At 40.5% G+C, this 14,628-nt stretch overlaps 1 protein-coding gene across 6 annotated transcripts in view; it reads left to right on the top strand.

Moving 5' to 3' along the window:
* CALD1 (caldesmon 1) overlaps positions 1-14,628 on the top strand; it is a 175,791-nt gene that overhangs the window by 151,332 nt on the left and 9,831 nt on the right. For all 6 annotated transcript variants that reach the window (XM_066184480.1, XM_066184478.1, XM_066184476.1 and 3 more), the window contains 3 exons: positions 3,767-3,909; positions 8,750-8,999; positions 10,155-10,295. In XM_066184480.1, coding sequence (XP_066040577.1) covers positions 3,767-3,909; positions 8,750-8,999; positions 10,155-10,295 — 534 coding nt within the window. The remainder of the gene's footprint in view (positions 1-3,766; positions 3,910-8,749; positions 9,000-10,154; positions 10,296-14,628) is intronic.

The raw sequence follows: 14,628 nt of genomic DNA, 5'->3' as shown, positions 1-14,628 counted from the left end.
CCCCTGATTCTGATTAGGGGAGACTGCTCAGAGACTGCTCAGAGCCTTGGAAGTTTGGACACTTTTTGTGTTCAGCCAGGTCTTTGTGGCTTAAAGGGAGCCACAGCTCAGATTGCTTCCTGTCCAGTGGATTGGGACCATTGAGGGTTGTAGAGGGTCCACTGCAGGGTCCTTAGTTAGCAGATGAGTTTGGAACATGCTGTAGATGCTTAGCTCACCTTCAGGAAGCACTGAGAAAACAGCTGCACCAAAAAAAATTAGGGATGGATTATATTAAGAAGACAGAACCAGTTTCCACTATTCACTTTTGCATGCAATCTTTGAATATTACAAGGAAATGTAAAGAGGAGTCTGTGACTGACCACAAATTTTGATTTGTGGGGAACTTGAGACACAGTTGTCCTGCTTGTTCTTATATAGAACTTGGCCAACTCTCCCTGGAGCTCTCATCATGCTTTTAAAATCTACCCACTGGGCTAGATTATTCCAGGAAATTGGCAAGACTTATAAAAGTTACTTGTGATTTTAGTGTTTCCATCTTTGGATGCTGAAGCCAAGACAACTTAATAGAATTCCACTTCTAGTGCAATGCTGAATGCCCGTCCTGAGCATTCAAAATGTCTTGAAAATCTCAGTTGTTGCTTCTTTACTTGTGAACAAAAATTGATGATCAGGCTCCCATCTGCACTTCTCCCACCCCTTTCCAGGACATAAAAATTCAATGAGGTCTAATTCTGAATGTGCATGCAGCTCAGAGGATGCCAGTGTTTCACGAACAAGACCCTGAGGGAATGGAGTGTATCTGTATAATTAGGGTTTGCTTCTGCTTTGGACCTCAAAGTTCAGGTTTTGATTAATTTGGCAAGAAAAAAATAAATGTCTCTTTTTCTGAACTTCTGCACAGTTTTTGGTTCTTAAAAGTGACCTGAGAAGTTCATAAGAACAAGCTTTCTCATGATGTGAGGCTCCTGGTATTTCCTGTTTCCAGTTTGGCTAGACGTGCGGCAACAGTTGCTTTTCTCATGGTATTTGGGGATGGCATTTGACTTGACAGGGAAGCCCTGGACCCAGATGCCTACAGCTTTTAACTCACCAAATAACTGATCCCAAGTAAAGAATCAAATCTGCCAGACGGGCCCCAACCTCAGTAACTAATTTGCTTCAGTCAGAAGGTGTTTAAACTCAAGATTTAGAAATCTCAGGTCTCAAATAATAGCATAAAAATCTAATAGAAAAGAGGCAGCATAGAAAGAGATAAAAAATAAATACATAAAGCTGGAAATTTGTTTACCATGACTTCGGTCATGTTCTAGCTTGATATCAGGATTTGTGAGAACATGTGAGCTATTTCAGTTCAGGTAATAGCACTCATCTGCTCCAAGTGAAGTCCTTTTTGAATTCAGCAGAAGCTGAATTAGTCTCTAATTTAGGGAAGCAGTGAGAGAAGGGAAAGAACTTATTCTGTTGTCTGCCTTTGAAACGAGATTCAAAGGTTTCTGCTAATTTTCTAATCAATCTCTGCTTTGGTATTAAAATTAGTAGGAGAAGGATTGAGCTCAAAAGATGTGAAATGTTTCTGTAATACCTTGTTTTGCCATCTTTTTGAATAAAGAGGCCAAGCTGTGTTAATGTTTTTCTCAAATGCAGAGAAATCTGCATTTATTATCATAAATCCTACTGCCTTCTGAAATGCTATTTCCTAACCTATTAATTTTTAAACTATATTGTTTTAATATTAGTTTTCTCTGTGATTTCAATTAAGATGTAAGAGATACAACCCTCCCCAGTGGACCTGAATACATAAGGCAGCTGTAAGTGTTGGCTTTTTAAATAAGACTTAGGAAGGTCTTGATGAAAATCTCAGCGAAGGAAATCTTATGCTCTCAAAATCCCAGGACAGATATCCTGGCACAAGAAATCTTGCACCAATCAACACTGCCGGTTTCAGCATCACCCTGCCTGGGGCTGAAGGGCTGGGAGGTTGCTAACAGGCAGCAGGGAACACGATCCACAGCTCACCCTGATTTGGGAACGCCCAGAAGATGAATGCTGTCTGATGGCATACATCAGGATAAATGAATGGCCCTGCTTGTCTCAGCCCGGCTCCTAGAAAACAGCAAACCATTCCTTGAGGAAGCTGGCAATAATGACCTCGCTTGTAGCAGTGACAGCATCATGACCAAAGAATGCTAAACTCCCCTCTTGTCCGGCAGGGAGCTGCTGCCAGCTCTTGTTGGCAGGAGAGGGTGGGAAAAGTCTGCACCGCTGCTGCCTGCTCCCAGAGCAGAGCAGATGCCTCTTGGTTGTGTCCAACAGCCCCCACCAGTAGCAAATTTGCTCAAAAGGTTTAAGCATCCTGTACTTACTTCCAATATGTGCTACCATGGTGGTGTCCATCACATCTGGTTCCTCTGAGCAGCAAACTGGCCTCAGGTAAAGTCAGGCACTCACTTCAGGCTTCACTCTGCACCAGCATAATTCAGTGCCTTGGGAAGATCTTGGCTGTGAAGACTCTGAACTCAACATTTGTAGATAAAGGTTTAGCTTCTCCAGGAGTTGTTCCTTGATGAGGAAGAACAGAAATTTCTTTTGATTTGGGGTGTGAAGCTGTGTGCTGCTTTTTTTATTTCAAGGTGCATCTTAAGGCACCTTTAAGAGCAGCTGTGTTGCAGACAGGACTGTTACAGAAGCTCTTTATTTTTCTAGTTAGCAAATGGGACTAAAGAATGGGCTTTGGGCTTCCAAAGAATTTATTTTCTAAAGGTCTCCATTTGAATTCTGTTTGACAGTTTGAAATCTTTCAAACTGAAACTTTCTGTTGAAAGTTTGTTTTGGCTGGTAGTCTTAACTAACAGAGAAGAATATTTCTACCTGAGGATACATAACTTAAATCAGTTCACTTTCTCCTTTTACCAGCATCTAGCCATGACTCAGCATGCTGGGGTCAGGTTGTCTGTGGTATTGATAAATACTTCAAACTCATAACTCTGAAGAAACGCTGGAGAATGAAATTTATCCATGGAATATTTTTAATTACCATTAGGAATTATAAGACAAAACTTTTAAAGGATAAAGGGAATTTTTACTCATGTTTTCCAGAGCATATCCTTCTTCATTAGTTTAAATGTTCATATCTGATAATGCTAACTATGACCAGCCCCAGGCAGGACTGTGCTTTTTGTCAGAGTAAGTTTTGCTCTGATATAAAGATGTTTTTGTGTTTTGGCCATTATTCTTATAGTAAGGAAGTATCCCTCTGATATGACACTGAAAAGAGCAAGAATTTTGTCAAACAAGATTGATATTTGTTGGAGGCTATGTGTTGTTTTTATTGCACAAATGCCCTAAACCTAGTACCAAAAATGTATTGGCAAGTCCCAGAGAGTTTGCAACCCACAATCTTAAGAAGCAACAGATGAATGATGCTGCAATGGGAGGGAAGAGTGGGGGTGCAGTTGCAGAGTGAAGCAGTGTGGTGGCATAGTCCCATGGCCACAGCAAATTTTCACAAAAGACTGATAATATTATTTTCAAGATGCTTTGACCTGGAATTCAGGTCAGGATAGCGAAGTGATAGTTGATCACAGTTTAGAGCTTTCCAGACCACCTCTGCACTATAGCACATTTAACAGTTTGAAAACAGTTCCCAATCTTGCCAAGAAATTTGTGTTTCTCAGCTTTACTTAGAATGCCTCATTCTGACTTTTTTTTTGTGTGTGTGCATGTTGTGTGTTTTGTTCTGTGATTTGTGCTATCTTCTAAACAGGTAAAAGATGACAAAGGTAAAGCGCCCAAAGAGGAGATGAAAAGTGTCTGGGATCGTAAGAAAGGCATCCCTGAACAAAAGGCACAGAACGGAGAACGTGAACCCCCTGCCTCCAAACTTAAACCTACTGAGAATGCTTTTAGGTAAGTTCCAAGTAAGGGTTGGGCTTGCTTGAGTTCCAGCACATCAGGGGCCATCTCTGGCTCTCTGCTTGGGGCAGCTGAGTAGAGGAACTGAGCTGGCACCATCAGCAGTGTCTCAGGTGTTCCTTGGGTTGCAGTTCTGTGGTTTCTAAGCTGTCCCCACTCTGCTCCAGTAACAACACAAAGACCAGAAAGAAGATGGAAATGGCCTTGCTCCCTCAGCAGAGACAAGAGGCTTGGTTTTGCTTTGCTGGGGCTTTGCTTCCTTACTTATTTCTAATTTCTACACAGAGGCCAATAGTGAAAAAACCCTAGATTTGGTGTTCTCTAATTTTTTTAGTCAGATCTCATCTTTTGCTGTAGTAACCTATTTCCAATTACCCACCTATCTTTAATTAGCAGAATAAAGCACAATCCAGCTGGTAACTCTAAAAAGAGCTTCTGACCTGATTTCAAGGCAAACATTGAAATTAATGGCTTCTGTAGAAAAGTGCTTTTCCAGTTAGGTAAAAACCTCTCCTAGCCAAAATAATATTTTTTTTCCCCTTCCTTTTTATAAGCTGTGTCACAGTTTGATTTTTATTTTTCTTTTTAAGGAAATATTTGGCTTGTGGTTTTACTGGGAAATTCAAAGAAGGTAACAATTTTCTAGTGAAAATTTTATTAAAAAGCATCCTGCCTGCTAAAAGCATGGGGTACATAAAATAGAAATTAAGTTCTTCCTTTTAGCAGAAAACAAGTAGCAGAATGAGTAGGTTAGAAATCTAGATTTTTCTCCTTCTGCATCTCTCTTCCTCTTTTACATTGACTCAGGCAAAGGAAAGGTTAAGCTCTCCCTTTGAGAAATCTGAGCATGGCAGATGGGATTTGCTATTGTATCTCAGCATTCACCTTATGATTCTTCCGGGAAAAACAAACTTTCTCAAAATAAAATGCAGTTCAAAAGACCCTGGAGATACCCTGACCTAAGGCCAAAAGACAGACAGCAATGGAGATGGAACAGCAGGAAATTGGCCTTGCTCAAAACTTGGGTCACATCATTAATAACATGAGAATGATTTTCTAAAAATATTTTTGTTTTGTTTTCATTTGCTTTACTTCCTGTGGGAGACAGGCAATAGTGACAAAATTTAGATTTGAGTTTCCAGTCCTCTTTTTTTTTCTATTTCTGTTTTTCTTCTACTGTTTCATAGAAGTGTGAAGAAGCCTGCTCAACAACCTTTTATCAGCTGTGTAGAAGATTTGGGTTGGCAACATCAGCAGAAGTGCCAGTGTTTGTTGGGTTGTTAGGTATAAATTAGGGCTCTTGGCCTATTTTCTAATGAGCTTCCCCCACAGAGTTGGACTTTGTCTGGAACTGTCCTTTGTTCTTTTTTTTTTTTTTTTTTTTAAATATGCACACATCAGATACTATTTGGAAAGAATATAACTTGGCTAACTTTCTGTGGTGAGAACTGAGAACAAAATAGGGTAGTGAAGGCTAAAGAAAAATGTTATCTCTCTTTTCGTCTGCGCCAGTCAGTAAGAGAAATACAGAATGAAATCCTATTTTATGGCTTCCCCTTCCCATCTCCCCTCCCACCTGCCTTCCTCCCTATTCTCATACAGGACTGCAAAAGTCTTAAATATGATGTAACATGTTTTTTTCCACATTGTTCTGACATTTTTGGCTCCCAAAAGCCACCTCTTTCCTTTTCCTCCTTGTCTGAAAGCTGGCAACCAGCTTCATTTCTTAATACCAAAGAGGTGCTTACAAAACTCTTCCTCCACCCAGCACCTCAGTACTAATTACCCAATGTCGACAGCAGAGAACAGAGATTTCCCAGAATCTGTTGAAAACAGAGGAGTCAGATGTGGAGAAAACCAAGGATAATTACTCCCAGTGTATTTTTTGCTATTTTGAATTATACAGAACCAGTCAGGGAAGACCTGTGAGCGACATGAGAATAAAGTTCAAAACTTTAAATATCCTTCTTTGTAAGGAGGCCAAAACAATCACCCGAGGTCTGCAAACAAGAATGTTCAGACTAGATTCTGCCACTGGCTTCATCAGCTGAAAGCTGAGGAGCTGCTAATTTCATTGAGACTGAGGATACTGAGGGCTAATATTTCTTCTGGGCTGATAACAGAGTGGCTCTATCTTAGAAAAATCTTCACAAACATTCTTCATTCTCGTAATTCTGAAGGCCAAATGTTTGCCCTTGCCAGGGGTATAATTTTGTCTGTTTGAAATGACCTCTTCCGTCTTCTTTGGGCCCAAAGCCTGCAGGTCTTGGTGAGTTGGCAGCACAGACTCAGAGACCAAGAGGCAAAGGAAAAAAAAAAACCTTGAGGTTCCTTGATTTGTTTGCTGGGGGAGCTACAGCCTTGCAATGAAACAGGAAAGCCTTAAGGTAACCAGGGATTTCTTTTGTCCCGAGCAGCATTAGTTGCATTGGATCTTTGGAAATTACATAGTGCCTTGTAGAGGCTTGTGGAATATTTTGGGTTCTCAGTACTTCTGCAAACTGAACCAGAGGTATTCCAGGCTGGCCACCCACTCAAAATCACACCTCAGGTATTGCTCTTCACTTTGTTTTTGAAAGGGCTAAATGAAACTTCAAATTAAATTTCCGATGTATTCTCAAAATACTTGGCCAATTGTAAATGTATTTTTCATTTTAAAAAGCAGGAGTTCCTTTCTGTAATTTGGCATCACTACCTGATGCAAGCCCTTATTTATGGCCACTTAAATTAACTTGTCATATGTTTTTTTAGTGATACAATTCCTAAATCATACATGCTCTGCTAGAACCATTGGTAAGATCATGTGGGGGCAGAGAACTCTGTGTTAGTAGATTTTATGATTTTAAAACTACAAATAACTTAGCTCTGGTCCTACAGCCTCTTTTATATGGCTGACTCCATCTACATGAGGCATATGTCTAAATGAAGAGCATCTTTTCAGGATTGGGTGTGATTGGATTGCAAATTTATATGGAATCTGGTTTTTATATTGTCATCACTAATAGTTACTGCTGGAATCTTTGATTTACACTGTCTTGTGGTATTATGCTCTGCAACGCTCTGGTTGCATTAATGAAGTTATTTATATCTAGGTTTTTTTAGATGCTAACAATAAAGAAAGTTTTGGGTTTTTTAAAAAAATCCATAAATGTATTCATCTTCTGCCTTTTTGTCAATAGCACACTTTAAAATCTTAGGGGCCTATCTCCTTGTCAGCGGTAACATTAAACACACTTAAGGAGCAGACATTTGTCTAAACACTGATGTGGTAATTATTTAACAAGGTGATGCTGTCTGACTCTGTTGGAAACATGCACTTAACCTATGCAAATTCTTTGGGTTTGGGGTTTTTTTTTGCTTTCTTTCTTTCTGTCTCGTTTATTACAGCTGCTTGGAAAACTCCCGTTTTTCTTCTGTGAAAAGTCACCATTAATTTCCAGTTCCTTGCTAAAAAGTCATATTTTCCCTAGAAAATGTAAGCAAAAGACCTGATGAACCTTTCTGTTCATACATGCTGGTGGAGTTAGAATGATGGGTGTAATAGCTGAGATAGGAATCTTTTTAGGTTTTTTTTAAAAACACTGTTGAAACTGGAAGGCTCCCTCCCCTCACTTATTTCCTCCTGTTTTCCCCAAGTCAAGTAAATTGTTCTGTCCCCAGAGATGCTTCTCTTTTTCTAGAGGGTTTATAAAAAATATTTGCCTTTGAAAGCAAAGGATTAGAGCATCCTTGATGACACAGAACATGAAATAGGGTGTGGCACAAGTTCTCAGGCACAGGAGTGCATGTGGGAGAGACTCCTTCCTCACTGGCACAGATGGGAGAGGTGCTCCTTGGAATATCCCAGCGTAACAGCTCCTGATGGAAATGCTTTGGGCCAGCCATGGTTTGCAAGGAGCAAAAGGTCTTGGAAGGCAGCATGTGACAATCCCCAGGTCTGGACAGGAAGACCAGGGTGTCACCAAGGGATTTCGGGGTCAAAAGTCCCTTTGGTGGCAAAATAAATGAGAGATGGGCACAATTTGGTGACTCAAAAAAGAAATAACTTTAATAAGGGGCAAAATGGAGGTTGTAGTCAGGTAGGGGTTGGTCTCTTTCTCCAGGCAGCAACTGGAGGACAGAACGAGAGAAGAGTCTCAAGCTGCGTCAAGGGAAATATAAGTTGGATATTAGGAAAAAGTTTTTCACAGAAAGAGTGATAAAGTACTGAAATTGTCTGCCTGGAGAGGTGGTGGAGTCACCATCCCTGGATGTGTTTTAAAAAAGACTGGATGTGGCACTTGGTGTCATGGTTTAGTTGAGGTGTTAGGGCATGGATGGGACTAGATGATCTTGAAGGTCTCTTCCAATCCAGTGATTCTGTGAATTCTGTGAAAATAAAAAGCAGCAAACTGATCTCAGTATAGGGTTCACCAGAAAGGGTCAGAGCCAGGCCGTTACAGTTACTTATATTAGGTAGGTGGGGGCGGAGCTTAAGAGGAAGGAGCCAATAGGAAGTGGGGATTAGGAATATCCAAATTAATGTGGCAAAATTAAATCAATCGGGGAACACAAACTGGGGATCTTGCTAGAACATAACCTTATATGAACAAAACAAATTACATAACAACCTCCCATAAAACAACTCTTTCTCGCCATAACTTAATGGGGGCTTTCCCAGAGCTTCAAACTAAGGATTTCTCCCAGCTCCCTTTTAGGGCCTCCCAGTCCAATTCCCACAGCAGCACCTTGGAGTGCCTGGCTCTTGTGCTGCTGCTGGGCATGAGGCTGCAGGTGGCTCTGACCAGGAAGGGAAAACCCTTGGGCACCGTTTTTCCTTTTGTTGCCTTCCCAGCCGCTCCAGCTTGAAGGGGAGTGTGGAGGAGGCAAAGCCAGGCGTAGAGGCTCTGAAGAGGCTGGAGGATCAGCGGCGCCGCCGGGGCGAGAATGAGAGCGAGGAGCTGGAGAAGCTGAAGGAGAAGCAGCAGGAGGCAGCAGCAGAGCTGGACGAGCTGAAGAAAAGGCGGGAGGAGCGCCGGAAAATCCTGGAGGAAGAGGAGCAGAAGAAGAAGCAGGAGGAGGCTGAGAGAAAAATCAGGGAGGAGGTAAGAGTGAAGTATGGAGTGTTGGACTTTGGTTTATTCCATTATTGTTATTTTGGTTCCACTCCCCTCGCATTAGTTGACAGTCTTTGCAGCATTGTCTAGTGAAGACCTGAGGTAAAACATGCAGTATCCAGAGTAGGAAAATATGTTCTAATTCCAGCCTCAGGAAAGACAGGGCTCCAATATCTGTTTTCCCTAGTCAGGATTTCATCTGTGATAGCTGCAAATTTCTTATCTTCTTGGGGATTCAAAATTTTGGGGCAGTGCTATAGCCGCAGAATTTTTTTGACATTATAAAGATTGAATTACAAAGTGCATGTCAAAATTTATCTGCTGCAGATGGGCTGGAATGCTAATGTTATATATAGTTACAATGGGCTAGATCTCATTAGGGAGATATTCTTGTCTATTTAAATATTGAGTATCCAACACATCTGTTTTCTTGTACTTCCTCTGCCAAGGGACTCTACAAATAGGATTTCCAAGTCTCTGGTGCATTATTTAGGAATCCTAGTTGTTTAGAAAACAAATGGTAAATGAATAATACTGATAGTACCTGGCAGCTGAATACCAATTCCTTTAATATACTAAGCTCTTTACAGCAGAACTCAGTAGATGCCAAGATTGCACAATACCTTGCTGATCAGACCCCACTGACCAGTGTTCACACTTGTGTTGCTTTGAGGGCTTCTGGTTTGACACGTGGCTAGTGAAGCAAAACTCATCTCTGGAGGGAGATCTGCAAGAATTTAATCTTGGGTTTCTTGGCCACCTATTGATTTTTCCACGTTAAATATTAACCTTGGCACAGTAAGTGTCAGAGAAGAGGGACAGAAGAACAATACCAGCACGATAAATGATAATACAGAGAAACTGAGCTCTGTTTAAGTGGAACTATATGACAATAAATTTGGTGACTTCATTGTGAGGAGACACTAGAGCAGCACACACTAATTGTCTTCCTGGCATCCTTAACCCTGTGATGGATTGGCATTAACACCTTTATACATTTCAGGCAGATCACTGAACTTTTTTGACAGGCATAAAAACCTGTTTTTAAAAAATCTGGGAAATGTTTGCAGGGCTCCACAGCCCTGTGATGGTGATGTAGTTTCTGAAAGAACAAGTAAACATTCCTATTTTTTTTTTTTTAAGGAGGAAAAGAGGAGGATGAAGGAAGAAATCGAAAGAAGAAGGGCTGAAGCTGCTGAGAAACGCCAAAAGATGCCAGAAGATGGTGTATCTGAAGACAAGAAGCCTTTTAAATGTTTCAGTCCTAAAGGTTCATCTCTCAAGGTAACTTCCCCACCAGCATCTAAACAGGGCATTTAAAGTAATGGGGCTTGTAGTCCAACATCAAAAGCAATGCTGAAATACTTGTACTCAGACCCAGGAAAATGCTTTGACAGACTTAGCCTGAACCCTCTAGTTGAAAGACTTAATTCATTGGGATGACTGAAAAATAGAGTTCCTTCCTAAAAACAGAGACTAGACTGGCAGCTGTCTCTTCTTGATGATGCATCTCCAAAAAGGATCTTCACCCTCAAGAGAAAATTATATTTGAAACCTAGAGCTGTATTACTGTATTGCTTGTAATTTATTATAGGAGTGCTTTGTGAGCTGGAGTAGAATCATAGAATCATTTAGGCTGGAAAAGATCTCTTAAGACCTTTAGGTCACAAATGTTCTCCCACTCCTTCCACATCCACAGTTATTTTCTTACTTTCCAGATTACTTCATCCTTAAGCATATTCAGCCTAATCATCATTAATTGTAACTGACCTGTATGGGAATTCTAGCTTATGTCTAATCCCCCTTAAAATAACATCTAGAAGTACTGGGCTGGATTTCATTTTCTTACATAACAAGAAATACAAACCTCACCCTTCTGTTGCTGCAGGATTTCTAAATGGTCTTCTGTGACTTATATTGTATTAGAAGTGTGATAAATCAATTAAATGGTCTTTCAGCATGGAAGAGGAATCCTGGCCTCACTGAAATTATTGGGAGTATTTTTTTGTAATTCAGTCCATTGCTTTCTCAGCTCAAGCTCAAACTGCAGATCTATTAATACTTTCAAAGATCTTTTCCTTTTTTCATTTCATGTCATTAGTCCTTTAAGAATCCAAAATGTTTGTCAAAAAGGCCACTTAATGGCAACTAGGAGAGAAAAGAACCAGGTAGCAGCTCATTGAATCATGAATTGGACCTCCATGAGATTAAAACTGTAACTGTTGAGTGAAAAACTGCATTTGGACAAAATTAGTTTTCCACTAAGAGAGAGCTACACTTTGATCCAGTCTGGGTATTCAGGTCTGTTTTGGGTCTAGTTCTAGAAAATAGAGTCCAAATGTTTTTGAATGAACTCACTTTTTGCTTCTAAGATACATTTGAACTTGAAATACTGGAACAGAATGCACACAGTTGTAAACAAAGATTGCAAAGCTTCACAACTTTCTCTGATTAGTTAAACCTGGTCTTGCCATTTGGGTTAGTAAAGATGATGTCTATAACAGACACTATAAATGTACAGCTTCTTCCCAGCCCTCTTGGGAGGGCTTCCTTTTCTTCTGTTTATTGAGATGCCTTTTATGACATACATTTGGAGTTTTAATTCACAGAAGGCTCAGAATAGAGGAAATTGTACTTGAGAACGCAGAGTAAAAACGATATAGATCTTAATTTTGGGGAAAGTGTGAAAAAACACTGGACTTGACAGGAGGCTAAAAGCTTTCAAATATCTTTTGTCTGATGCTACGCTATTCTAAGTGTATTTTCAGAGGACAGCTGAAATTTCTCAAATGTTGTTAGGCATCCAAGGTACAATTTTTCATTTTTTTTATGCTGGGTTTTGTGTCTTGTTAGGTAGGAGTTGTTTGCTACAAAATCTGATATGTGCAGCTCTACACATTTTTTCCTCTTCCTCTGTTTCTGTCTCTGAGAAACTGGTGATACTCTAAGGATTCCAGTCCAGTGTCTGTGGGTGGCCAGTGTGGATATGTAATGCTGTAGAAGTTCACACCCTAAACTGTTTCTTGGCATTCTGTGGTCAAGAGCTGAAGGGAGAGTAATCTCAGTTTATTAACCTGATGTGAAACTTGATGTCAAAATCCAGTTATTAGAAGACAGTCTGTTTTGTTACCTTTAATTTGGACTGACTTCTCAGGCTGGTCTCAGCTGGTTGGTACGCGCCTTTCTCACTCTCTGCTCTGCACTTCCCAAGTTATCTTTTGATTTGTAAAGCATCTGGCACAGGTTTTCTCCCTTGATGGATGTATCATCTTGTTAGATCTGCCATGAGTCATGTGAGAATCCCAAATGCACGGTGGTGGGTGGGTGGTTGGAATTAATACTGAAAAAAGGGAGGCTCAGTACAAAAATAATGTATGTGCACATTCTGACTTCTCCTGGATCACAATCTGGCAAAGCACCTTTTTACTCCTTCCCCATCTTTCCTGGTGTGATAAGCTTTCGGGAAGAAAAAGAAGTTCATAGGAGTGGCTAGTATGAGGAAAGTAGGGCGTGCTGATTGCCAAGGGAATTACAAGAACGAAGGAAAGAAGGGAGCTTAACTGGGCAGTAGTGTGGGATATTGGCATCCTGTGGATGCAGCATCTGTCCATCAGGTAGGCCATGGACTAGCCTGGCATGCAGACTCAGAACTGGGAAAAAAGATGCATAACTCCTCTCCATGTATGTCACAGCTCATGGATGCCCAAATGTAAATGTGCGTATACAAATGCAAACAAAATACACATACATACTTATATTTACAAAAATCTGCTGTGGTTGTCTAGTCTGGCCTCTAAAAATCAGTGTTGATAACTCTCAATTTTTTACCTGGTAAATACAGTGTTTCCCTTAAACCTGAGACACTGCTTCAGCAGAACTATCACAGTGTGGAGTCCTCACAGTGACAGCACCTGGGTTGATTCTTTCTTAGAGGACAGTGAAAGGAAAACATGCCAAGTAAATACAGGTCAAGTTTATCACTAGCTCGGGACAGAAGCAGCTTGGATTTCTCAGGGCTGGGTAGACATCCTGTGGGCTGCAGAGGCACCAAACTTCTGTTCATCCTCTGTCCTGTATCTCTTGATTTTTCTTAAATAAGGACAAAGCCTGGAAGAACCTCTGCTGCTCTACCATTTGCCTCTAGCTTGTCCTGTCCCTAATTTAGTTCATGCAAAACATGATGCATTCAAAGAATGAAATTTCCTGAAAAATCTTTGCTGATTTTGCTTTTCAGACAAGTTCATTCCTTTGAAAGAAGGTTACTGAGTCCTTGTATTCTGTTCTCTGGGTAAATCAGGAGAGAACAGGATATTTCAGTACTGAGTCTCCTCTTAGGGAGGAACACCACCACTAGAGAAATGCCAAAGCAGTTAGGTGCTGAGGGGAGGGAGCAGTGGCAGGAGGCTGGGATGTCCCTGTCCTTGGAGAAAATATCTCCTGGGAAACAGGCTGATGTGGCAGCCAGCACTCTCTGCAAGGCATTGCTGATAGCTAAGCCAGAAGATAGGACTTTTCAGAGGCAATTTTTTCTTTGAAGACCTATCTTGTCATGTCTCATTATTGTTCTCAATACCTGACAGCTGGGGCAATGACTGGAAAGAATTAGACTCCACACAATCTGTTCTTCCTAGATGAGCTATTCTTGTAGCAGGGGAAAATAGAATGATAAGAACAGGATATGCGACATTTGTTTTTCCCCATCTTTGATGCTGATGCCAGCACTCAAGTCTGGTAGGTAAACTGAACTAAATTGATACACTCTGCTCAGATGCTGCTGACAGCAGGAAAAAGCATAACTGTGCTTAATGAAGCAAGAGACTCTCTTAGCCACTCAGGGAGGATAAGGAGAAGCCTTTCCCAGGGACTACTGCTCCAATGGATTTCCACTAGGTCATTCCACATGTTGGACATGAGGCAAAATTAAAATACAGAGTTTTCTGTGTTTGTTTTTAATTCCCCTTCCTCTTTGACACATTTTTTGAGTAGAGTTTTCTATAGATCCGTTTGCAAGTTTCTGTTGCATAACATCCAATATACAATAAAACTCCTAAGAATCATGTAGTACCTTTCTATGAAACAAGTTTTACTGGGGATATCCAGGGGTTTTTGTTTCCCAAGTCATGGTCTCATATTGTATGTTAACTCATTCTTTCTGGTCATAATTTAATTAGAGGCTGGCAGGTTGACTTTTTTGAGTACGTGTGTGTTCTGAAAGTATTCCATGGTGACAAAACATAGTCCAAGATATTTAAGATCCTGTTAAGATGAATGCAGTAAAAAGATTATTCATATATCCTGGTCTGAAACTGAGAGAACGTATTGCATTTTATGCTAACCACCTTGCTTCTCCTGTTTCTTTTACAGATCTATTTTGTCATACTGTTTACTGTATGTGCCAAACATTTTCAATTCTTTGCATGGAGTTTGTGTGATGTGCAGTGGGTAAATGACCTTTTGATGTTGCTGTGCAGTCTAACTGTATTTTATCTATATGTCAAGTACACATGTACAAGTTTGTTTGCTATAGGTGTATTTGATGTCTGCTTCTGCTATGTTTTGCGGAGGATATTCTAGAATAAATGTGCAGAAGATATTTTATTCCTCCATGCAAGGCACC

The sequence above is a fragment of the Chamaea fasciata genome, unplaced genomic scaffold, assembly GCF_029207755.1.
Source record: "Chamaea fasciata isolate MVZ Bird 193981 ecotype frontalis unplaced genomic scaffold, bChaFas1.0.hap1 SCAF_5, whole genome shotgun sequence".
Taxonomy (NCBI): Eukaryota; Metazoa; Chordata; class Aves; order Passeriformes; family Sylviidae; genus Chamaea; species Chamaea fasciata.
Note: the sequence above shows the minus strand (reverse complement) of the source record. Positions and strands in the feature narration are given on the sequence as shown.